Source organism: Narcine bancroftii, chromosome 4 (genome assembly GCF_036971445.1).
Source record: "Narcine bancroftii isolate sNarBan1 chromosome 4, sNarBan1.hap1, whole genome shotgun sequence".
Taxonomy (NCBI): Eukaryota; Metazoa; Chordata; class Chondrichthyes; order Torpediniformes; family Narcinidae; genus Narcine; species Narcine bancroftii.
In genome coordinates, this window is record NC_091472.1 from 236,061,831 (window position 1) to 236,087,391 (window position 25,561).

General features: G+C 42.9%; 1 protein-coding gene across 14 annotated transcripts in view; it reads left to right on the plus strand.

Moving 5' to 3' along the window:
* The window catches only part of LOC138761737 (natural resistance-associated macrophage protein 2-like), a 133,243-nt gene that overhangs the window by 6,970 nt on the left and 100,712 nt on the right, over positions 1–25,561 (plus strand). For 6 of the 14 annotated variants that reach the window (XR_011356479.1, XR_011356469.1, XR_011356468.1 and 3 more), the window contains exons 1-3: positions 9,587–9,770; positions 20,078–20,153; positions 22,711–22,853. Coding sequence is in view for 1 of the 14 variants with exons in the window: in XM_069934393.1 (XP_069790494.1) it covers positions 20,120–20,153; positions 22,711–22,853 (177 nt within the window). In the remaining 13 variants the exon portion in view is untranslated. The other 8 variants (XR_011356470.1, XR_011356474.1, XR_011356476.1 and 5 more) reach the window with 8 other exon arrangements.

The window sequence follows — 25,561 nt, forward strand, 5'->3', positions numbered from 1 at the left end:
AGAATGTTGTAATGAACAAGGTTAACAGAGTTAGCACTTTTCTCTTTAGGGTGACAAAAACTGGAAGGTGACTTCATAGAGGTACTTATTAGGGACTTGGATAGACTGGACAGCCAGCATTTTTCCTGATGTGATCACAACATATGGCAGAGAGTATAGGTTTAGATGTTAGGTTTTGGATGCAGAGTTGGGCTAAGAAGTGGCAGACGGAGTTCAAACCAGATAAGTGTGATGTGATGCACTTTGATATAGAGCTTGGTGCAACATCATGGGATGAAGGGCCTATACTGTCCTGCAATATTCTATGTTCTATAAAACATAGTACAGGCCATTTGGCCCTCAATTTGTGCTAATAACAAACTAATCTTTTCCTACCTCACACCAATAACCTAAATTTAACTACGACATTCTATTCTGCCCTGGGAGACTCAACAAGCCCCCAGACGCGCTGTCCAGAGGCACTTGTGCCATCCTTAACCACATGTCCTGGTTGCAAAACTTGCATAATGAGCTGGGTCACCCAGGGGTTGCTAGACTGTTTCACTTCATTAAAACCCAAAAGCTCCATCCATGATCCTGATTATTTTAAATGTCCCTATTGTACCAGCCTCCACCACTACCCCTGGCAATGTATTCCAAGCACCCACTACTCTGTGTTTATAAAAAAAAAAGGTACCCTGACGTCTCCCATAAACTTTCTTTTTTCCTCTCCTTGTTCAGATGTCCTCTGACATTTCCTACGAGCCCCAGAAAAACATTACTGGCTGTCCACCTTATTTATGCCCCTCTTAATCATATTGCTTCAGAGATCATTTCAGATGGGCTTACAGGGGCAAACAGGATCTGGGCAATCGGAAATGCAAGATGTAGCTTTTTGAATTTTTTAAAAATCAGTTCTGGGATGTGGACACTGCAGGTAATTCCAAGGATCCTTGACCACCCAAAATTGCCCCAACCCTAAAATCTGTCCTGACCATTTCAGAGGAGAGTTGAGAGTCAATCCCACTGTTGATGATTTCTTCTCACATAGAAACAGACCAGATAGGAAGAGCACCTGGCCTTCCCTGAAGGACAGCAACAAAATTCTTGACAATCAAAGACTCAATCTGGACAAGACAAAGGAGATTTTTGTATTATTGCCAACTTCAGGAGGATGAAGGTCGACCATTATTACACGTCAATGATTCTGCCATGCTTTCTTCCATTGACAACACTCACTGGGGCTTTAAGATTTATTGAGGACTCATTTCATCCACCACACAGTATTTTTATTTCACTACCATCAAGAAGGTACAGGAGCATCAGAGTCAGGACTGCCGGGCTGGGAAATAGTTACTTCCTACAGGTTGGAAGAATGATGAACAGTATCCTGTATCAAAGTAAATCGTTCCAAAATATTTACATATATTTATTTAAAATTTTATGTACACATAGCTGTGATTATAATTTGCTGCGTATTGAGCGTGCACTGTGGCCTGGAGAAACACTGTTTCGTAAGGTGGAATGTGTACAGTCAAATTGATAATTAACCAAGTTCTAGTTTATAATCACCTGACTGTAATGTAGACAGACAAAACTTGTTTTGCAATCCTGCAGCCTCTGCATCCCCCTCTGCAACAGGACCCTTGACTTAGCACAGTCAGTACGAATTGGAAATGTCTCTTCCTTACTGACCAGCAACTCACGTGCACCTCAAGGATGTGTGCTTAGCCCACTGCTCTACTTGCTATACACCCATGACTGTGTGGCCAGGCACAATTCCAATGCCATCTACAAATATGCCAATGACACCACAGTTGTCTGCAGAATCAGAGTTGGCAATGAAGATGCATACAGGAGGGAGAAAGATCAGCTAGTTGAGCTTCAAGTTCTTGGGTATCAACATTTCTGAGGATCTGTCCTGGGGCCTCCACATGTCAATGCAATCACGAAGAAGGCTCACCAGTGGTTATACTTTGTGAGGAGTTTGAGATTTGGTACGTCACAAAGACTTGCCAATTTCTACAAGTGTGCTCTGGAGGGTATTCTGACTGGTTGTATCAGTGTCTGGTATGAAATTGCCAATGCATGTGTACTGACAATAACCACACCAGCAGTGCGAGTATAAGACGGCTTTAATAAATTAATATGTACACTAAGAGGTCAAACCTGGAAGGCTAGAACTGTAGTTCTGGACTGCTTTATGTACGAGGTCACCAGGATGACCCCTGGTGACCTAGTGGTGTAATTACATATCACCACATTGACTGCTCTCATTAAAAAACTGTTATTTCCTCCCCCCCCCCCCCACCGTCCTCCTTCCCTTGTTTGTAAGTTCATAAGTCCAAAATTTTTTGTGGTTTCCATTGCCTTCTGGACCTCCTCGATAGTGGTATAGGGGTGGGGAGTGCGGTCTGCCTTTCGACCATTCTTGGTGGAGGTGTGGGACTGGGAAGTACTGGTTGGTCATGTGGCCGTGTGGGCTGGGGATCCTCTTGTATGGGATTAGGTCCTGCCACCGAGTCAAGGGTGGTGATATTTTGTGGGGCGGGCGTACCCAGAGTCCTGATTTCCAGGGTGGGTGGTATAGTCTTCTGGGGTGACTCGATGGACGACTGCTGCTGCGCTCCTTGTTGATCCGAAGACATCTGAGTTTCCTCCGCGTTGCTCACGCATCCGGCCGGCGCGAGATCCCTGGTGGCCACCGAGTCTTCTCTTCCATCTGGGAATGTGACGAAGGTGTACTGAGGGTTCGCGTGCCTCAACTTCACTTGATCCACCAGCGGGTCCACTTTGTGGCGTGAAGTGTTTGCACGTCAGACAATGTCGCCAGTGCCTTACTGCTTCCACAATGGCTAGGGTCTCCTTCTCTACTGCTGAGTGTCTTACCTCTGACCCCTGTAGGGTTCTCGAGAAAAAGGCCACCGGTCGTCTGTCTTGGTTGAGGGTGGCTTCCAGAGCCACATCGGATGCATCCGTTTCTACTTGAAACGGGATCAACTCATCTATGGACCGTATGGTAGCTTTAGCGATATGGTCCCTAATGTCCCTGAATGCTCTGGTGGCTGCTGGGCATAGTGGGAAAACTGAAGCTTTTATAAGTGGGCGGGTCCTATCAGCGTAGTTGGGGACCTATTGGGTGTAGTAAGCGAACAGTCCCAAACACTTTTTTAGTGCTTTCAGCGTGTGTGGCACTGGGAGGTATAGGAGAGGGCACATACGGGCTGGGTCTGAGCTGATTTCCTCATTCTGAACTATGTAGACCAGGATTGTCAACTTCCTGGCGCTAAAGACGCATTTGTCCCTGTTGTATGGAAGGTTCCTTTCCTCGGCTGCCTGGAAGAAGCATTTTAAATTCATGTCATGATCCTCCTGAGAGTGGCCACAGATTGTCACGTTATCTAAGAAGGGGAACACTGCTTTCAGATGGAACTCATCTACTATTCGGTCCATTTCTCTCTGAAACAGGGACACTCCATTGGTGACATCCAAGGGGAGTCACAGAAATTGATGCAGCCTGCCATCTGCCTCAAATGCCGTGCAAATGCAATCACTGTTTCTAATGGATAGTTGGTGGTATGCTGCCTTCAGGTCTATGGTGGAGAACAGCTTATTCTGCGCAATGTTGTTGACCATGTCTGCTATGCGTGGCAGGGGGTAGGCATCTAGTTGTGTAAATTTGTTGATTGTCTGGCTGTAATCCACTACCATGCAGTTTTTCTCCAAGGGCTGGTGCTCTGCTCTATGATGCCCTCCTATAATAGCCTGCAGACCTCTGTCCCTCGGGCTGTACCTCCTGCTCTTTGTGGCTGTTGGTGTGCATTCTAGGGTCAGGTGTGTGAACAACGGAGGGGGTTCTATGTTCAGGACAGACAGGCTGCAGTGTTGTTTCTTCGTAAGGCGTAGTGGGGGGTGAGGCCCATTGTGCACTATTGTAATGCTTTCTAACTGGCACTGAAAATCTAACCCTAATAGTACCGGGGCACAGAGGTGAGGGAGTACTAGTAATATGAATCCTTCATATTTTGTGTCCTCGATTTCTAGAGTAACCCAGCAAAACTGTTTTTACCTCAGCCGCAAGGCTGCTGGCTGCTAACAGGATCCGGTGCTCACTCGGGTGTGTGGGGAGGGCAAGGTGGTTGACTAACCCCTGGTCAATAAAACTTTCAGTGCTTCCACTATCTATTAAGCAATTTACCCTCACATCATTAATTTTAATGCACACAGTGGCATCAGATAAATTTTGTGGACTCACCTGATTCATGCGTAGGGAAAGGAGTCTGGTGTGTCTTTCGTGTCCTTCCATCCGATAGTACTCGGCATCATATTCGTCTCTTGAAGACCTGTGTCCTCTGCTCTGTAGCATTTGTCCAAGATGTCCAGCTGCACATGGCATTCTTCTTCTGTTTGTCTGTGGAGAAAGAAGAGCTTTTCTGCCTCTCATTAGCATGAGAATGGGCCTTGGCTGTGGCCTTGGGGCTTCTGCAGACTTTTGCATAATGCCCACGTTTTCCACAGTTGAAACAGACATTTTCTCTGGCAGGCCAGAGGGCTCTGGGGTGGTTTCACTGACCACAGAAAAAGCACTTGGGACCCTCAAGGTGTGCTGCTGCTGTGAATTCCTGTAAGGCAGCATACTTTTCTTTTCGTGGGGCTAGAGAGTCCAGCAGCGTGACGTTTGCCTCATCCCCAGGGTCTTGTGAATACTCCTCCAATTCTTTTCTGGTGCTTTTTAGAGCTTCTGCAAAAGTCTCTGCCTCATCTAGCCCCACCATTCCTTTCTCCAGCAATCGATGTCTCGTCTCAGTGGATCGTATGCTCACAACAATTTTGTCCCTAATAAGGTCCTCCGCATACTCCTGCCTGGTCTGATACTGCTTTAAAGTTGCAGCCTCTCGCCAGGTCTTTCAGAGAGAGTATAAGATCTCTGGCAGACTCCCCTACTTGTTGTGACCTGGTCATGAGCCTGTACCGGGAGTGGAGTTCGCTATGCCCCTGTAGAGCTCATCGAAAGAATCAAAGACTTGTTGATCCAAACCAAGGCTTTTATTAGCAAAAGACAGGAGCTCTTCACAGGTGGCCGACCAGTCCAGAATGATCCGACCTGGCTAGGGACACAACCCTTTAAGGCCCAGACAATAGGCGTGGCTTAGCTCTCAGCCAATCGCTGTAAGCACAGTTTAGATACAGTAACTATATACACTATGTACATTGGTGATAGATCTGTACTATCTCAGCCCCTTACTGTAAATGCCTCTGTAAAGTGCTCATTGCCTCTTGGTAGGACCTGGCATCCTGTATAAGGGAGTAAGGATGGTCTCCCAGCTGCATGAACAGCAGCGTTAATAGCTCTTTATCCGATGCCTCAGCACCCTCCACGCATTTCAGAAAGCATCTCTGCCAGTGTCCGAAGTGCGTGCCGGCTCTGGGATTTCTGGGGTCGAGGTCCAGCCTGTCTGGTCACAGCACATAGCTAAGCTGTAGTCTCTGGTCCTTTAGGTAATGTGGGGACACCCCGGGGGTCGTTCCTGGTGTCCACGTGGTCTCTGGGTTGAGGTGTAGCAAGGGCGGACCCTGGAGTACTGGGAGCTGCTGGTAGAGCCTCTGTGGGGCTTGTGTCTGCTGGAGGAGTAACCTGGGTGCTTGGGGCTGTTGGCTGAGTCTCTGGCTTTGGGTCGTTTGCAGTGGGCTTAGGGGGGATCTCAGCGATAGCGTCAGGTCTCCGTGGTACTGGGGAAACTACTGCTGGGGAAGTGACGGTAGCGATGTCTGCTTTCCCTGGCTCTGGAGTGGTCGGGAATTCTGCACATACGTGGCGATCGGGAGCTCGACTTGTGGAGATCCTTCCACCTGCGCTTGTAGTGGCCCCTTTCTGATTGGACCGGGGTTTAGGGTCGACGGCGCCTGTACCGGCGAACCCATGGGCAGACAGAGCTCTTGGCCGTTTCTTACCTGCCCTATCGTACTTCTCTAGTCTTCTCTGCATTCCACCACGATTCCAGTACAGCGATCGCTCGCCATCTCTGTCCTCGGATGCACATGTGTGCTAGTCGTCCTTGGATTCCATTCCTCAGGAAGAGTCTCCAGGTGGTCAGGAAAGCGGGTTGGAGCAGAGGCAGCTTCCATCCTAGTAGCTATGATATTAGTTTATTAAATTGTATTGGTAATAACCACACCAGCAGTGCGAGTATAAGACATCTTTAATAAACTAATATGTACTCTAAGAGGTCTTGTCTCTCTGCAAGATGAACCTGGAAGACTAGACTGTAGCTCTGGATTGCTTTATATACAAGGCCTGGTGACCTAGTGGTTGTAATTACATATCACCACAGCAAGGGCCAGGACAAGAATAAAAGGACAGAGAATTGTGAGCTCAGCCAGAGGCATCATGGGCATCAAGTCTTTCTTCACTCTGCTGTGGACATCTACAAGAGGCAGTATCTGCAGAAAGTAGCTTTTATCTTCGAGGATCCTCACCACCCAAGCCATACCCTCTTCTCACTGCTACCATCATGAGAGTGACAGAGGTACATGAGGCTGAAGATGAAAACACAATGGTACAAAAACAGCTTCTTCCCATCTTCCATCAGATTTTTGAATGGACAATGAGTCACAGGCAGTTCATAGCTCTTATTTTTGCACTAATTTGTTTATTTTGAAATGTGACTTTTTACAGCAACGTTTGCACGTTAATGCAGCGCCAAACAACGAATTTCGTGACATGTGCACGACAATAAATTCGGAGACTGGAGCTCGCCAGCAACAAATATGGCGGCCGCCTGTAGTGCGGCCGGAGATTGCCAGCTCGTGTCATGGCGGCGCCGCCGCCGCATTCTGATCCGGACGCAGTTTTTCCCGGCGTGCTCGCCTGGCAGGGCGGATTTATTTTTACACATTCTTTAATTGCGTTACTGTCATTTTCTGTCAAAGCCGGCAGGTCTGTCCAGGGGTGAGAAGCGCCATTTCCCTCCGGTGAGTAACTCGGCCGAGAGATCGAGGGGCTGCCTCGGGCCCGCAGGCCAAAACTCTGATCCGGGATGATGCGAGGGCTCAGGTGCGGGCTCCGCTCCAAGGCCCGGCCACGACGGGCCCCAGGTAGAGACTTGGGGTCAGAGCCACTCAGAACACGACTCCTTACTCAGGGAAGGGGGTGGGGGGCAGGACATGGGACGTGAAACACCCGGTTCGCCGCCAGCGTGAGTGGAGGAGGAAGTAGGAAGCCGGCTTATGAGGAGATGCCCTCTGGAACTCCGTCTCTCTGATGGCCGGGGCGTGAGGATGGACGGCTGGAACAAGGCTCTCCTCAAATATTTACATTCCACTGTATAGTTTGCAACCCCCCCTCCCCCTCCCCCTTCCCCTTCCAGAGTAGAGGTTAGCCTAGATGTAAATAAAGAATGTGACCAGACCCCCTCCACCTCCAGAGTATAGGTTAGCCTAGACCTAAATAAAGAATGTGACCAGACCCCCCCCTTCCAGAGTACAGGTTAGCCTAGATCTAAATAAAGAATGTGACCAGACCCCCTCCCCCTCCAGAGTATAGGTTAGCCTAGACCTAAATAAAGAATGTGACCATATCCCCCCCACCGCCCCCCCCCAGATTACAGGTTAGCCTAGACCTAAATAATGAATGTGACCAGAGCCCCCCTTCAGATTACAGGTTAGCCTAGACCTAAATAAAGAATGTGACCAGATCCACCCCCCCCCAAGAGTATAGGTGAGCCTAGACCTAAATAAAGAATGTGACCAGACCCCCCTCCTCCTCCAGAGTATAGATTAGCCTAGACCTAAATAAAGAATGTGACCAGACCCCTCCTCCCCCTTCCAGAGTATAGGTTAGCCTAGACCTAAATAAAGAATGTGACCAGACACCCCCCCACTCCAGAGTACAGGTTAGCCTAGACCTAAATAAAGAATGAGACCAGACCCCCCCCCCCACCTGTCCCACTGCTATCAGTAGGGAGAGCTCCCTTCTGCACATCCCTTCCCACCAACTGTCCCCTCGATACCTTGCCGTGACCGCAAGACATGCTTCACTTTCACCTGCAGCTCCTCCCTCAGGGCCCCATTGATCTTTCCAAGTGAAATAACTCCTCACTTGTGAATCTGCAGGGGTCATTCACTGCATCCTGTACAACCAGCTTAGTATCCTCCACAACAGTGAGATTGGACATAGACTGGGCAGATGATTTCTTTGAGCACCTTTGCTCTGCCCCCTGCAACAGCAAGGATCTCTCAGTAGCCAACCATTTCAATTCCATCCACCATTGCCACACTGACATGCCTATCCATGGCCTCGTTTACTCCCAAACCAATTGGAGGAACAACACCCTTTATTCTGTCTTGGCACTCTTCAAGTAGAGAGCATTGACTTCTGGAATTTTCATTAAACCCCTCTCCTGAATCTCTTTCCCTACTCCATGGTGTTCTTTTCTCCACTTAACCTCTTATTTTCCTTCTACCCTTGATCCTCGCCACTTCCTAGCATTTTTGTCATACCCCTCTCACCTCTTCTTGCCCTCAGCCTGTGTCCTTTCTTCCCTTCTCCTCTCCCCTCTCCCCACCAATTTTTAATCCAGTGTCTGCTTTTTTATTTCTTGTATCTGACGAAGGGACCAGGGCTGAAACGTTAGTTACCCTTTACACCCCATGGATGCTGTGTGACCTGGTGAGTTTCTCCAGTATGTTTGTGTTTTTAAAAATGTATTTTTAATCTTTCAAATCAGAACTGTGTGCAGAGCCTGGAAACACCCCCTCAGCTTGCTTGTGTAACAAAAGTTGCAAGGACCTAGGTAGGTCTAGATTGGCTTTGGTTTACTTGCTGACGTGTCCATTCAGTGGTTCTTGGTAATGGGACACACGAGAGACTGCAGGAGCTAGAATCTGAAACTAAACAAACTGCTGGAGGAACTCAGCAGGTTGAGCAACATCTGTGGCAGAAACTGAATGGTCGATGTTTTGAATTGAAAGTCTAGGGGAGCAGAGAACCTGGTTAATCTGTTCAATACACGTCACCATATCCTCATTGCAAGGCCATTTCCAGTTCAAATGAAATTTAGTGAAGGACTTTGTGCGCAAATTGTTGGCATAATGGTTAGCACAACAGTCTTCCACGCCAGTGAACCAAGTTTAAAACCAGCAATGCCTGTAAAGGAGTTTGTATGTTCTCTCGTCTTCCAAAGAAGTAAGGGTTAGTTGGGTGGCATGGACTTTGTGGCTGTGTTGTATCGTAAAAATTAACAAAATTACATTGAAAAAATGAGGAAAAGAGTAGAGGGAGGAAAAGAGTAGGGGGAGAAGGAGAATGGGACAGGGAGAAAGAAGGGGAAATTGAGGAAGAGAGAAAGGGTGGTACAGTTAGCATGACGAGCCCTCGAAGGAAACCCATACAGGTCTCGGGGTGAGGGGAAGAGAACGCAGAATCTCTTTACAGACACGCAAACAACCAGTTGTTTGAATTCGGCGATGTGGTCAATTGGCCACATGGGTGTATTTGGGAGGGGTGGGCTCATGGGTTCGAAAGACCTGTTACTGTTCTGTTTCTCCATATTTAAATTAAATTGTGTGAGTCACATATGGACTGTGTTCAGATAAGCATTCTTGGCTGCAAGGATATTGAAGGAGGGTTCATGATTAGCCTCTGAGATAGTCAGCTGGACTTGTGACCAAATGAAGAATGAATTCCTGTGAACCTTCTTTCTTCTTGCATCTTTGCTCTTAACAGAAAGTTACGGTCTCTTGTGAAGGGCATTGCGAGTAGTTTCAAGTTTTGAACTGCCTGTACAAGATTTGTGAGTACTTTTGAGTAAGATGAATCTTGCCTGGAGTGAGGTCTGATTCAGAATATACATCATTCTCCATTAATTTGCTTTTAAATCTAGCTAGCTGTTGTGTACTTGGGGAAAAAATTACATTGTGAATATTTTATCTCTGCCTCTCTCTCACTCTCTCCCCCCCCACCCTCTCTCTCTCTCTCTCTCTCTCTCTCTGGCCATCCTTTTTCTCTCTCTTTCTCTCTGTCTCTGTGTGTCTCTCTGTCTCTGTGTGTCTCTCTGTCTCTGTGTGTCTCTCTGTCTCTGTGTGTCTCTCTGTCTCTGTGTGTGTCTTTCTGTCTCTCTCTCTGGCTTCCCCCCTCTCTCTCTCTCCCTCTCTGTGTGTGTGTGTGTGTGTGTGTGTGTGTGTGTGTGTGTGTGTGTCTCCCTCTCTTTCTCACACTCTTTCTCTATGTCTGTGTGTGTGTCTCTCTCTCTCCTCTCTGTGTCTCTGTAGGTCCCCCACCCCTCATGTTTTTACATACCTGCTGCACTCCAGGAAATGATTCCCCTTTTTCAAGAACACGTGCTGTGTAAAAAGTGTGGAACCAGAATGGGGGTGCCATTCTAGTTCTCACTTTTTTTCACCTCAACCCCTTGTCATTTTCCCGGAATGCCTGCAGGCATTCCAGAACTAACTCGGGTCATGATGTGTATTTTGTATTTTAATTTTATTAGTACATTGTGTACTATAATTTTCTTAGTACTGTCTCTCTCTCCTGCTGTCCCGCTGTTCTGCTGCCTGCTCTCTTGCTGTGGTCTGCTAACCCTAACCCTAAATCTGCCAGATTGTGAGCAAGCTGGTCTGTGGGTTTATCTTCAGTTTGAATAGTCTGAAGCCCACTGCCCTGCTACCCCCACTGACAGCCCGCCACCAGCCCCCAACAATAGGTTGCAGTGATTAGTAAGGAATTACTTAAGATGGTGTGTGAGTAAAATAAAAAGTTTGAAGTCCACTTCTATAGTTCATTACTTGCAGTAGATTTTCTCACGCTCTTTTATATATTAAGCGCATGACTTATTAAATTGTTTGCATTTTTTCCCATGCTCTTTTCTTTTTGAATACTTTAAGTTTTCACACATATATATAATCATTTTTATCCATCCATCATATTGTATGGATTGGTCTTGACTACAAAAAAAATTATACCTCCTCCCTTTAACAAACCCTTTCTAACTCCAACCCCCTAAAGCAAAATCAACAAACAGTGCTTACATATTTTTATATTATGTAGTAACATATTTATAAAAAAAAAAGAAAGAATCTAGAAAGAACTACTGGATTGTACCAGGATAAACTATGGGGCACCATAGAGTTTATCAAACAAACAAGTATCTTAACTCATCTTAAGGGTGGCGTTGTAGGAGCCAGTGATAGGAAGAGATAAAATTAAACAGTAATACCTATCTTTTGCATATATAGGCACTATATTTGTAAACATATTTATTCCTCAAATTACAAGCAATTTTCTAATGGAATACACTTTTGAATTTCTGCATGTAATCTATCTACACCTAAACATGAATCTGATTTCCAAGTAACTGCAGTATACTTTCTTGCCGCTGCCAATACTATTGTCACAAATTTCTTTTTATTTAATAAAAGTTTCACGTTCCCTAATAAGAATAGGCCAGGGTTTTGTGGGTATGAAATACCAGTGATTTGTTCTAATAGTTTCCCCACTTTCAATGTTATGAGTCCAGAGGACCCCAAAACCCAGCAGCAATAGAAATTCACCAAGACAAATGGTTACTTAAATAAAGGTTGCTTTTAATTATCTTTAAATAGGAAAACAGGATCAAACTTTAACATTACTTTTTAACATAACTCCCTTCTAATTCTAAGTGCATGTGTATGTAATGTGTGTATAAGTTCAGAAAAGTTCTTTAATTTACTGTCCAGTCTCACTTCTCACTCCTCAAGTTCACTGGTTGCAGGCAATTCTTACACTGTGTACAGAATTTAACATTTATAAAGTTCTCCAGGCTTTGGTGCTTGAAAGGTAAATGGTTACGGCTCAGGAAGGTTCTTGTTGGTTTTCAGAGAGAGATTTGTTGCTTGTTGGACACCCACAACTCCTTCTGATCAGCCACTTCAGTGTCTTGCTGAGGAAACTTGCCCCATCAGAATTTTCCAGATGATAACCTTGTTCTTTCAGGTCATCACAGAGTTACTTTTTGTTTCCCTTATTTCAAGTGAAACATTATACATTCAGCCATCTCCTCTTCTATGGACCACAAGGCCTTTGAATAAGCTGAGCTAAAAACTCACAACCTGTCTTCAAAATATTTTTTTTCCACAAATTGCCATGTTCCAGTCCCAGCTGCTGCTGCTGAACTGTAGAACTGAATTCTCCCCCCCTCTCTCTCTCTCTCTCTCTCTCTCTCTCTCTCTCTCTGAGAAAACCACATGACCCTCTTAGAACAGGACTCTGCTTTTACGCAGACTGCGGCACTGGACCTAATCTTCTGAGTTTATTCATCTGCTGCTTTCCAAAACAATAATCCATTACCCCACAGCATGTCCAATTAATACTTACTTGTGAGGTCTTCTTCAGTTTTTGCAAAGGCACTCGGAATCTGGATTGTCTGGCTTGAGCCAAGCTCTTGCATTTTAATTGAGATCTGTTTTGAAGTGTTTGTATGTGACCTACACTAAAAAAACTGCCATAATTTATCTCCTTTAAAGCATATCTATACAAAATATAAAATATAATATCTCTCACGTCATCCAAAAGAGTCTCACTTTTGATCATGTCATGTAGAGTGCAGAAAAGTACCTTCTATAATGCATCTAAAACACTTATTTGATAAATCTGATTTTATTTTGTGCAACTTGTACAGCGTGATATATAATTGATGCATAAAGTTATACTGTTAATCTATATCGTACATTGATTGTATTAATCATACAATCTCTACACAAGTCCATCCACGTGTGATCATTTATTACAATATTCAAATCCGGTTCCCATTTTTGTTTAGATTTATAAATCCCGGGTGTAAAACTTGCTCTTAGCAATAAAATATACATTGCAGAAGTAAATTTCTGTACAGTCCCTCATATAATAACAGTTTCCGCTTCACTACAAGGGGGCAATAATCTCTGATCCTAGTTTATCTCTTAAAAAGCTTTTTATTTTTGAGTATGTATATATATTTAGAAGTTGTTTAATGGAATTTATATGTAGAGTTCATTACTTTTTAAACGAATTTTCAGGAAGGTTAGGATTTTACGTCCCAACACCATGTCATCATGTCATATCCCCACACTCTTTCATATTGTGCTTTATTCCCACGCTCTTCTATTAATGGTTGTGTGTTAATAAAAGTGACATTAGAATGCAAACCCTTGCATCTCAACAGAACAGTGACCAGTGCAGGGACTGACAACATTACTGTCAGCATTACTCACCATTATTACCCTCATTTCAACCTGGCATATAAAACCAGGAGAATATTTTTGAGCCATTTTTTGGGGGGAAAAACAAGTGGGTCTAACATGTCATCAAATATATGTTATATTTGACACTAGACGCAGATGTTAACACTGTTGAGTTGCACATCCCGCCCCTTTTGTTTGTGGAATGCCAGTATGCTGTATAAAATGCTGGACTGATACGGAGATTTGCAGGTTTGGTCGTTCCAGTGTGAATGACCAATGCTGGGATATTGGAGGCTTTTCATAATGGAAAAATCCTGTGAAGGCTGTGTAACAATTATATCTCTCTGCTTTTCTCTCTTTCTCTCTCACCGCCATGTCCTCCCTCTCTGCCCCCTTCCCATCCCTCTCTGCCTGCCCCTTTCTGTCTCAGTGCCTTTCGCTCACCCCCCTCTTGCCCACCGTGAGGCTCTCCTTCCCCCCCCCCCCCCCCCACCTCCATCCAGCCCTCCACCGGGTACACAGAATGCAATAGAATAGGTTGGAAGATGTAAAGCTCTGCCTCATCTGGAAGGTCTGTTTGTTTCCCTGGATGGAGGTGAAGGATGGGGTGAGAGGGAGATGTGTGGACAGGTTCCTATTGTATTGGCCTCTGCATCCACCTATGGCAGTCCTCCACATACCATAAACGGATCTCCTCTGATATTTGCTATCTTCGCTTCAGGAAAAATAGGTTGGCTGACCACCCTAAAAAACCTTTCATAATCTAGTATACCCCAATTAAATCACCTTTTATCCTATCTTGCTCCAAAGAGAAAAGCCTTACCTCTTTCTTCCTTCCTCCAAAGAGAAAATCTCGTAGTGTCTATGAGGAGTTTGTACACTCTTCCCATGTCTGCATGGGTTTCCCGCTTTCCTCCCACCATTCAAAAACGTACTGGGGGTGTAGGTTAATTGGGTAGCATGTACATATGGGGCAAAATGGCCTGTTACCATGCTGTATTTATGTCTGAATGTCCGTCTCTGTCACCATTGCTTCATGTAACAATGTCCTGGCAAATCTCATCTGGTGTGTGAACAGTAACTTTAGTTTATTTTTGAATATTTTATTTAAAATTTTCATCCATACATGTAATCATAGCAAAATACAAAAATCAAATATTAATGTCAATTCCGTTATATATGATGGTATCAAATTCCCAACGCCATTTCCCCCAACAAAAAATCCCCAAGTAAAGAAAGAATTAAGTAATAGGTAAAAAGCAAGATAAGAGATAAGAGAAAAAGTAAAGGAAAGAAACCTAATTGCCAAGAAGACACTGCCCACCACACAGTTCTAACCCTTTACATTTTTAAATTTTACCAAAGAGGTTAACGAGTTTCTCGAAGTTTAGGGAAAATATCCATAAATTAATCCCTGCAGTTTGTAAATATGGGTGCCAAATTTTCAAAAATACATCATATTGTTTCTTAAATTATGAGCAATCTTCTCAAGGGGAATGCTGCTATGCATTTCTACATTATTTCACTCAATATCTAAATAGGTGTCAGATTTCCATGTTACTGCTATACATTTTCTTGCTACTGCTAATGCAACTTTACAAATTCTTTTTAATATATAGTTAATTTCAATTTTGGTCTTATCTTTACAATATTGCCTAATAAAAACAACATAGAATTTTGTGGAAATTTAGTTCCTGTTACCTGTTTTGAAAAAGTTCCTAAATTTATCTATAAAGGTCTCTCTTTAGGGCAGGTCCAAGTAGAATGTAAAAAAAGTACCTATCTCCTGGCAACACCCAAAACATTGATCTAATAGATCTGACTTCAATCTATTTAATTTCTGCGGCATAAGATATAATTGATATAGAAATTATTGAATCTAACATTCTTTGTATTTGTCATTTTATCTCTACATAACCAACCAATTTTGTTCATCAATATTAATGTTTAATCTGACTCTCACATCTGTCTGTTGAAAAGCTTAGGAGTTCCCTTTTGCAATAAAATGTACATGGCTGAAGTAATTTCTTTAAATGTCTATTACGAATCAGTATATCCACATCACTACATTATTTGACCCAATTTATCTCTTAAATATGCCCTTAGTCGATAATAACAAAAAAGTGTATTTTTATCCCGTATTTACTTTTTAATTGTTTTCAAATGCATTACATTTCCTCATTCATAACAATCTTTGATATATCTAATTCCTTTACGAGACCAAATATTTAAAAATTGATTATCCATTGTAAAATAGAATAAATTGAGTTTGAGTCAGAGGCATTTTAGATAACACAACCTCCCTCGTTCCAATTTCAGTGTTTATCTTATTCCAAGTATTAAATAAATATTTAAACAAAAGGGTTTCCCTCTCACCAGATATTAATTTTGGTTCCCATTTGTATATAAAATCTTCTGGTATTCCCTCTCCTATTTTATCAATTTCTATTTTAATCCATGCCGACTTCTCTCCTTATTTAAAAAATGAAGCAAGAAACTTCATTTGAGCCACCTTGTAATAATTTTTAAAATTTGGAAGCCGTAGGCCTCCTAACTTAAATTACCATGTTAATTATCTAAAGATACCCTTTACATTTTGCCCTTCCAAAGAAACTTTCTTGTATATTTATTTAATTTTTGAAAAAAACTTTTGTGGTAACAATACTGGTAATATTTGAAAAAGATACTAGGAAATATATTCATTTTAACACCATTAACTCTGCCCAATAATGTTATTGGCAATGTCATCCACTTATTCAAATCTTCTCCAATTTTCTTAAGTAAAGATGAATAATTCAACTTATATAAATATTTTGAGTTATTATCTACCTGTATCCCTAAATATTTTATTCCATTCACTGGCCATTTAAATTGGGTATCTCATTAGCACTGAGTAAAATCCCCTCTAATGAGGGGCATGATTTCACTTTTGTCCCAATTTATTTTATAACCCGACACTTTCCCGTATTCCTTCAATCTTAAATGTAATTTGTGTATCGAACCTACTCGCTCTGTCAAATAAATTAATCTTATTATTCTCTTGATTAACTTTAATTCCCTTAATATCAGGATCAGAGCGAATCAATTTTGCAAGTGGTTCTATTGCTCGAATAAATAAAGCTGGCAATAATGGACATCCTTGCTACTAGATCTAGGTAACTGAAATGGTGAAGAAACCTGTCCATTTGTTACAACTTTAGCTTTAGGTTCATTGTATAAAGCTCTAATCCAATTTGTGAATATCTGTCCCAACCCAAATCTTTCCAACACCTTGAACCAAAAAAAATCCCATTCTAATCTAATGCCTTTTCTGCATCTAAAGCCACTGCCACACTTAAATCTATAACTTTAGTTTTAATATTTCAATGAAACATACAATATTTTAATGGGGCTTTGCTGTAGATCAAGTGGGTGAGCAGGCAAAAAGGGCTGAATGGTCTGCTCCTGTTTCTGATGTTCTTTTCTGGCATTCTAAGGTTTTATTTATCTGTATCACAAACCGCTTCCATATTTACCTTTCCACTTCCCTTGACTCTCAACAGTCTGACACACTCAAAGTGGTGTGGGTCACTCTGGAAAACTTTAGATAAGGAAAGCATGTGGCTTGCCATCTGTAGTGACCGTTACAGATACTTTACAAGAAGTTTTTATCAGCAGTAAATTTGATCTCATTGCTGCAGCTTCTGTCTCTTACTTTGCCCAGCCCTGTATGTGGTTTTCAGCTCAGGGAGAGATAACTCTGAACCCCTCAAGGAGTGGAGACCCTCTCTTCCAAATGTGCTCCAGACATAAAAGACTGAACTTTGCCTTGTAGCTAACAACATACTGAATGTAAAAGGAGCAAAAAGAAAACTGCTGGAGGAACTCAGCAGGTCAGGCAGCATCTGTGGTGGGGATTGGGGGAAAGGGAAAGAATTTTCAGATTGAGACCTTGTAGCAGGACTGAGGTGGGGAGTACCCAGTCTAAAGAGGAGAGGGGTAGAACTGTGTCACGGGACAGCATTTGTAGACCCTTGACTTCTCTTGAATATAACTATATTTGGGATGAGAAATGATCTGAATTATCAGAGCACAGGATCAAAAATTTATGAGGGATATACAAAATTTGGAGGTGTCGATAGGATAAATACAAGCAGGCTTTTTCCACTGAAGTTAGGTGAGACAAGAACTGGAGGACATGGGTTAAGGGTGAAAGGTGAGATGTTTAAAGGGTATAATAGGGGGAATCGCACAGAGTGGTGAGGGTGTGGAGTGAGCTGCCAGCTGAAGTGTGGTGCATGTGGCTTGATTTTTGAGATTTCAGAAAATTTTGGGTGGAAGGGGTGTGGTTTGGTTGCAGGTCAAGGTGACTAGTGTTAGGTCTGCTTTGTTCATGAATGAGTGAGACAAACACCAGACTGAGTCGAAATCAGGGTTCTTTGTTCTTTATTACCGGATTGTAACACTTGCGACCAACCATGTTAGTCGGAGAATGCATTCTGCTGTTATCAGCAAAATGGTGATTTTTTATACCCTTGGATACATGCTTAGAACATCATCATATCATTACTTGTCCAATGACTAAAACTGTTGCTATCCTTTCCCTGCTAGCTTCCTGCCTCTCAATCCATCAATGTCTCTCTTATCTTGTAAGTACAAGGATGCATTTACATCTTGTTACAGCCCTGTACAGGGCAGGGTAACTCCTTACACATTCCCATCTAATGATGTTTTACCTTACACTAGTCAGAATAGTTCAGCACAGAGCAGATGTGCCAAAGGGCCCATTTCAGTGCTGTAGTGTTCTGTGACGCTATTCCATGTTCGGTACAATGGGCCAGTTGACCTGATCATTTATTTTCAAAGGTGCTCTGTGCAGATCTGGGGCCTTGGCATTTTCCTAGGGTAGAGGAATCCAAAACAAAATGCCATGGATTGAAGGTGAGAAGGGAAGAAGACAAGGGGCCAGATGAAGAGGAAGTGTAATGGGAATGGGATCTCCCGCCAGGCCAGAGACATTGATGGCTTCAGGGATTGGGCACCAGAGTCAAGGAGGGGTGATAGTGATAGGATGTGGAAGACTTCTGGGAATGGGGCGAAGTATCAAGGAGGGGTCCAGGGGTTGAGGATGGATGTCGAAGAGCAGGCATCCCATGACACAGATGCTGATGGCTTCATGGAATGGGGGTCAAGGGTTGAGGAGGGGTGACAACGATTAGAAGATTGGACGATGTGCTCCTTGCTGGACAACCTGTGGAAACAAGTAGCTGCGATAATGGGGGGGTGGGGGGCAGCAGAGGTGACTATATTGGAGGAGACTGAACTGTGGTGAGGGAGGAGGTGCAGGCAGAGCTGTATGAATGTTGCGTGACTGGCTGAGTTTCATCCTCAGCAGATGCAGTTTAACAGTATGGTACATGTATTTGGGAATGTGGCACTACAGACATATGGGAAACTGCAGATGCTGGAATCTGGAGCAAAAATATGCTGGAGGAACTCAACAGGTAGAGCAGTAGAATGGTCAATGTTGTGGGCTGGAATCCTACATCAGGGTTGATAATGCAGAGGAGAGATGGCCAGTGTAATGTGGACAGGAGCCAGGAGGGGAGAGCATGCACTTCATCTCAACTAAAGTTTCCAGTGCTTGTTTGACACTTGTTGAATTTCTCCAAAAACTGTAATGTGAGGATCAGTGCATCTTCCGTATGTTTTCATCTTTTTTGATTGGAAGGGGTGTATATAAATCTTAGATTTACCTTGTGATACATGATACTTTTGCAGCAAGCAAATATTCCTAACATTTTCAATTGTAGAATTTGAAATATTCTAAGACTCGTCATTTCACCATTTTAGAAAGGGTTCCTTTTTTTCCTAAAAGCTTTGTCCTCACTATCAAGTGTCAACCTTGGGATGATGCTGATACATTCAATTTCAAATTTATTATCATCTGACTTACATAAGCAACCAGATGAAAGAATGTTTCTCAAGACCACAGTGCATATACGTACATAGCACAAAATAAATAAATAGAAATATTTGGCACGATTTACTGGATTACAGGACACAGTTCATCAACTTACAGCTGGCAGGAAGAAGATGCTTCTGTCCTTCTTGATGGTAGTAGGTCAAATATACTGTGTGCTGGATGATAGGGACGCTTGATCATTCTTTGTGCTCTGTTTTACTTGAACAACTCTCCATGTTAATGTCATTAATAGAGGAAAAGGAGATCACAGTGACCTTTTTGGCCCTTTTGATGGTCATCTTTTTTGACTTCCAGTCCGATGCATTGAGTCTCCCATACCACACAATGATGGAGCCAGACAGAGCACTGTCAATTGGTCACTACTCCTCTCAAATGTTGTCAAGCTGGGTGGCCAGTAGCCTTGCCCTCCTCGCCCTCATGAAGTGTAGGTGCTGCTACACCTTCCTGACGAATGAGGAGGTGTTATGGGTCCAGGATAGGTTGTGTGATCGAAGTCCACCAAGGAACTTTGTGCTCTCCACAATGGAACCATTGATGTGTAGTGGAGTGTGGTCGGTCTTCATCCTTCTGAAGTCCATGTTGAGACTCAGGTTGTTTTTAGCGCACCATTTGACAAGCCTTCCAATCCCCTCTCTGGAAGCTGACTTATCGTTGTTGTGGATGACGCCACCTACTGTTGAATAATCTGCAACTTGCTGATTCTGTTTGAACTGAACCTGGGTAGTGCAGCCGAGAGTCAGCAGCATGTGAAGTAGTGGGCTGAACACACAACCCTGAGGTGCACCAGTGCACAGCATGATGGGATTTCAAATTCCATGATATTTCTGTTATGTTGGCTTTGATGTAAATACTTATTTGGACCAAGTCAATTCTGCAGTGTCAGTGATGCATTTTGTCATTCCCTTTTCTATGTCTTTTGTTCTGTGTTTGTTACAGGGAACGTAACTTCAGAGGACTTTGAAGGTGGACTCATTTGCCATGGCACCTGACCAGGAAACAAACGAGAGTATAGGTAACAACCATGCTTGCGTTTTGCAGATATCCAGAATTAGAATTAAGTTTGTCATGAACGTCGGTCACAAAATTTGTTGTTTTGCCTCAGCAGTATCGTGCAGAACAAGGTGCACAATTACTATAAATGACAATTCTGTAAATACAAGATTTAATAAAATAATTAGTGCAAAAAAAGAGAAGGAGTGAGGTAGTATCTATTAGGTTCATTGTCTGTTCAGAAATCTGATGCAGAGGGAAAGAAGCTGTTTTTCTAATGTTACGTGTGTGTCTCCAGGCTCCTGTGCCTCCTTCCTGATGATAGCACTGAAAAAAGGGCATGGCCTGGGTGGTGAGGGTCCTTGATAATAGAAACTGCTTTCTTGAGGCACTGCCAATCATAACTGACTGCTTCTGCTGTAATATGGTGAAATATTTCAAAACTTTCTTCGGAAGCACTTAATGCTCCCCATCTTTCATTGCAACTTGCACTGGAGATGATGCAATAGGATCCCTCCTGCTGGCATTCCTGATTGCAGGTTCTTAATAATTTCAGACTGACATGGACCAAACAGAATTCTGTGTTCATTAATGCAATCCCACCACCTACAGTTTTCATCACTGCCTTTCAGTTAGATCCATAGAACAGTGCAGCACAGAAACAGACTCTATGGCCCATCTAATTTGTGCTCATTCTACCAAGTCCATTGGCCACCTAACTACAGGAAAGATGTCAATAGATTGAAAAAGTATAATGAAGATTTACAAGAATGTCGCAGGGACTTGAGAAGCTACATTCTAGAGAAAGGATAAACCGATTAGGACCTTGTTCCCTGCAACACAGAAGAATGAGGGGAGATTTAATAGAGTTACATAAAATTATGAGGGGTATTGATAGAGTAAATGCAATGCGGATAGGGTAGAATAGAAGAAAGTTGATGTGGTCGAGGGCTGCTCTCTGATAGGAGAAGGAAAGGGGGTGGTTGAGGAGATGGAGGAAATGAGACAAAAGGACAGCAAGAGAGATTTGGGGAGAGGATGTCTGGAAGTTGGAGAAATCAATGTCAATGCCTCTCCTTCCTTATCCCTCTGTCTCCTTTCCTCTAGCTTGCTATGGAGGAGTGTTATAGAGCAGAGGGACCAAGGAGTATAGGTCCTTCCTACCTTGATAGTGGCATCACAGGTCGATAGGATGGTCAAAAAGGGTTTTCAGTCCATTGACCTTCATCATTCAGAGAATTGAGTATAGAAGTTGGGAAGTCATGTGACAGTTGTATAAGGTGTTACAGCCTGTCGAAGACCCTTCCAGCCCATGAAACCCGTGATGCCTAATGACATCTAATCACCTACTGACCCCCGTACATTTTTTTGGAGGGTGGGAGAAAACCACAGATCATGGAGGAAAGCATACAAACTCCTCATGGGCACCCATGGATTTGAATTCGAGTCGTTGGCACTGTAAAAATGCTGTGCCCACCATGTTACCTTTAATTTTAAATAAAGATTGACTTAAACTGTGGAATCATAGATCTGACTAATTTTTGTTCAGCTCATCCAATTCTTATTACTGGACTAGGCAAGTATTGGATTCAATTGAAAGGTGAATCCTTGTGATTTAAAAAAAATTTTTGGATGAAGAGGTGGAATGGTGAGCCAGTAAGTTTGCAGATGTTGCAAAAACTGTAGATGCTGTGGATAGTACAACTGGTTGTCATTGTGGAGGTTACAACAGGATATAGACAGGATGCAGAGATGGGTGGAGATAAACCAGATTAGTGTGAAGTGATGCACTTTGGAAGGTCCAACTTGAAGATGGAGTACGTGGTAAATGGCAGGATTTTTAGCAGCGTGGAGGAGCAGAGAGAACTTGAAATCCAGATTCAACGATCTTTCGAGGTTGCCACGCAAGTTGATAGGGTGATTAAGAAAGTGTGTGGTGTGCTGACCTTCATTAGATCAAAAGCCATGAGGTAATGTTGCAGCTCCATAAAATCTGGTTAGATCACAGAATATTATAATTCGTTCTGGTCACCTCCTTATAGAAAGGATGCAGATATTTTGGAGAGGGTGCAGGATTTTGCCTGAATTGGTGAACACATCATATGAAGCAAGGTTGACAGAGCTGGGGTTGACAGAACTTTACTCTTTGGACTGCAGAGGATGAAAGATGATTTGTAGAAGTTGGGAGGATTATGAGGGGCCTAGATAGGGCAGACAGCCAGCACCTTTTTCCTGGAGAACAATAGCAAATACCAGGAAACATCTCTTTAAGGTGTGGAGGAAAGTTTGGGGAGACATCAGAGATAGGTTTTTTTTTTCACTCAAGGTGGATTGATGCCTGGAATGCATTTCTGGGTCAAGGCTGGTATGGTAGAGACATTGAAAAGTCCCAATCATACCAGATGTTAGAAAAATAGAGGGTAAAAAGTGTGAGGAAATGAAAAGCTAGATTATTGTGGAGAAGGTTTATATTAGGTTGGCACAACATAGTGTGCAGTAAGGCCTTTACAGCCCTATGTCAGCAATGAGTGATGTTTGAGACCTGCCTGGAGTCATCACTTTCTTCTTTCTATTTTCAGAATCCCAGCTGGAACCAAACAGTGAGACAAATGCTCACATGAGGTACAGTGCCATCACTCCTCCAACTTCTCCTGATCTAACAAATGCAAATAGGTCACAGACCTATTTGGATGAAAAGATCCCAATTCCAGATGATAGTTCGGTAAGCATTTTCTTTCTTTTTTTTGGAGACATTTTACCACCATCTCATTGGATCTTTCATTTATCTTTCAAATTCACCTTATTGACGGTTGTATATTAATTTATGATGCTTAGCAGGAATTCAGCAAAGAGCATGGAAACGGGCCCTTCAGGCCATAATGTTGACCATCTGGAAGGTAATCCTCGACTTGTTGCTGTTGCACATCATCTTGATTTGGACATGTATCACCATCCCATTGTCATTTTCCAGGAGCAAAATTGAGAGGGTCCTGTCTGGCTGCAAAGTGTTGGACCGGAAGTCAGTACAGAGGTCCTAATGCAACCGAGAAGGTCACTAGGGTCTCCTTTTTCTCAATTGGCAACTTTCACCGGGAGCATTGCTTATCAGTGCTCAAAGAATTGTTGAGGACTCTTTCCATCCAGCACACAGTATCTTTGACTTACTACCATCTAGAAAAGTTACAGGAACACCAGCTTCAGGATTACCAGGCTGAGAAATAGATTCTTCCCACAGGCTGTTATCCTGTCACTGAGTAAATGATTCCACAATATTTGTATGTATTTGTTTTGAATTGAATCTTTGTGTATATTATGTCCTGTATTTTGTGTGCATCATGTTCCATAGAAACACTGTTTCTTCTGATTTTATGTGCACAGTCAGATAATAAACTTGAACTTTGAACTTCATTGTCACTGGGTCTGAATCTTAGAATTCTCCACTTAGTCCTACTGCATGTGTACCTTAAGTAGGGCTGTTACAGTCAAGCAAAAAAGTCTACAGATGCTGTGGTTGAGTGCCATATACAAATATGCTGGAGAAACTCAGCAGGTGACACAGCATTCACAGGAAGTGAAGGGTGACCAAGGTTTTGGGCATCAGTTCTTAGTCAGGACTGCCATAGTTTCAGCAGCGGCTCACCGACACCTTCTCAAGGGAAAGCTGGGACTTAGTCTTGTCAGTGACATGCAGATCCTCCAGTAAGAGAATGAGAACTACTGCCCCTCTTCTGCCCAATCTCAAAAAGATAGTTCAAGTTCATTATCATCTGCACTTGTACAAACAGACAAAAAAGGGTTTGTCATGACCCAGGAAGAAGCTATTTACAAGTCTGGCAGAGCTGATTTTGATGCTCCTGTAGCATTTCCTCAATGGTAGGACAAAGATGCTATGTGGAGAATGGAAAGGATCCTTAATCTCAATATTGCATGAGCTCCCAGTGAATGTTGTCAACAGAGGAAAGGCTGACCCCATTGATCTTCTTGGCTGCTTTGGTGATGCTCTGTATTGAGTTCTCATCTGAAGCTTTGTTGCTACCATACCACACAATGATGCAACCAGACAGGACTTTCTCAGTTGTGTCCCTGAAAATAATTGTCAAGGTGGGAACCAATAGCCTTAACTTCCTCAACCTCCTTCAGAAGTGTAGGTGTTCTTGCACCTTCCCTACTAAATGAAAAGGTGTTGTGGGTCCTAGGATGCAAAAAGTCTCTAATTAACCCTACATCCTGAAATTGTTTCTTTACTGCATTTATCTATAGATAGACTGAGCAAATCCTGTCCACCAGCACTTGGATTGTAGTGTATGCCTTGTTGATTCACTGTTGAAGGAAAACTATGTTTAATTTTATTTTACAAATTTTGGATTGGATGAGAGATCAGTATATTTCTTCTGAAAAATTAGATTGTTGTGAAGTAGGTTTACATTTAAAAAAACTCCAGCCCCTTTCACATTTGCAAATGATCCCAGAAATCAAAGGGCAATCAACCTTTAAAATGGCAAGTGTCAAAGCCGGCATCAGATGACTCACCACACACTGGGGATTGACAGCCTCGACCCCTCAATCCTTGGCATCTGCAGGTGCTGGTGTTGCAGTCAGGCAAGTGTGAAAGTGCTAATTGAATAATGGGATTGAAATGACCCAGATTTTTGCATGAATGCAGGAAGGAAAGATTAAAATGAAGGTATAAACTTTGCCATGGGAAAGTCACAGTGGGAGAGAGAGAGGAAATAAATAGCAATAAACGGCAATAGTGGACAATTTTTAAACAGTTGGGAAAATTGGTAGTGTTTTAGTGCACAATTTATAAAGACCGTGAGGGAAAAAAAAGCAATGGCGGACCTGACTTCCCAGAATGCCATGCAGCAGAGAAACAATATGCAGCTGGCCATATAGCCCTTTCTCTGCCACATGGAATTCTGGGAGGGCAGGTTTGCCATCACTTTTTCCGACAGTATTTATAAATTGTATTCAATAGCGCTACCAACTTTCCCACACTGTTTAAATTGTATTCAATAGCGCTACCAACTTTCCTACACAGTTTAAATTGTATTCAATAGCGCTACCAACTTTCCCACACAGTTTAAATTGTATTCAATAGCGCTACCAACATTCCCACACTGTTTAAATTGTATTCAATAGCGCTACCAACTTTCCCACACAGTTTAAATTGTATTCAATAGCGCTACCAACATTCCCACACTGTTTAAATTGTATTCAATAGCGCTACCAACTTTCCTACACAGTTTAAATTGTATTCAATAGCACTACCAACTTTCCTACACAGTTTAAATTGTATTCAATAGCGCTACCAACTTTCCTACACTGTTTAAATTGTATTCAATAGCACTACCAACTTTCCTACACAGTTTAAATTGTATTCAATAGCGCTACCAACTTTCCTACACTGTTTAAATTGTATTCAATAGC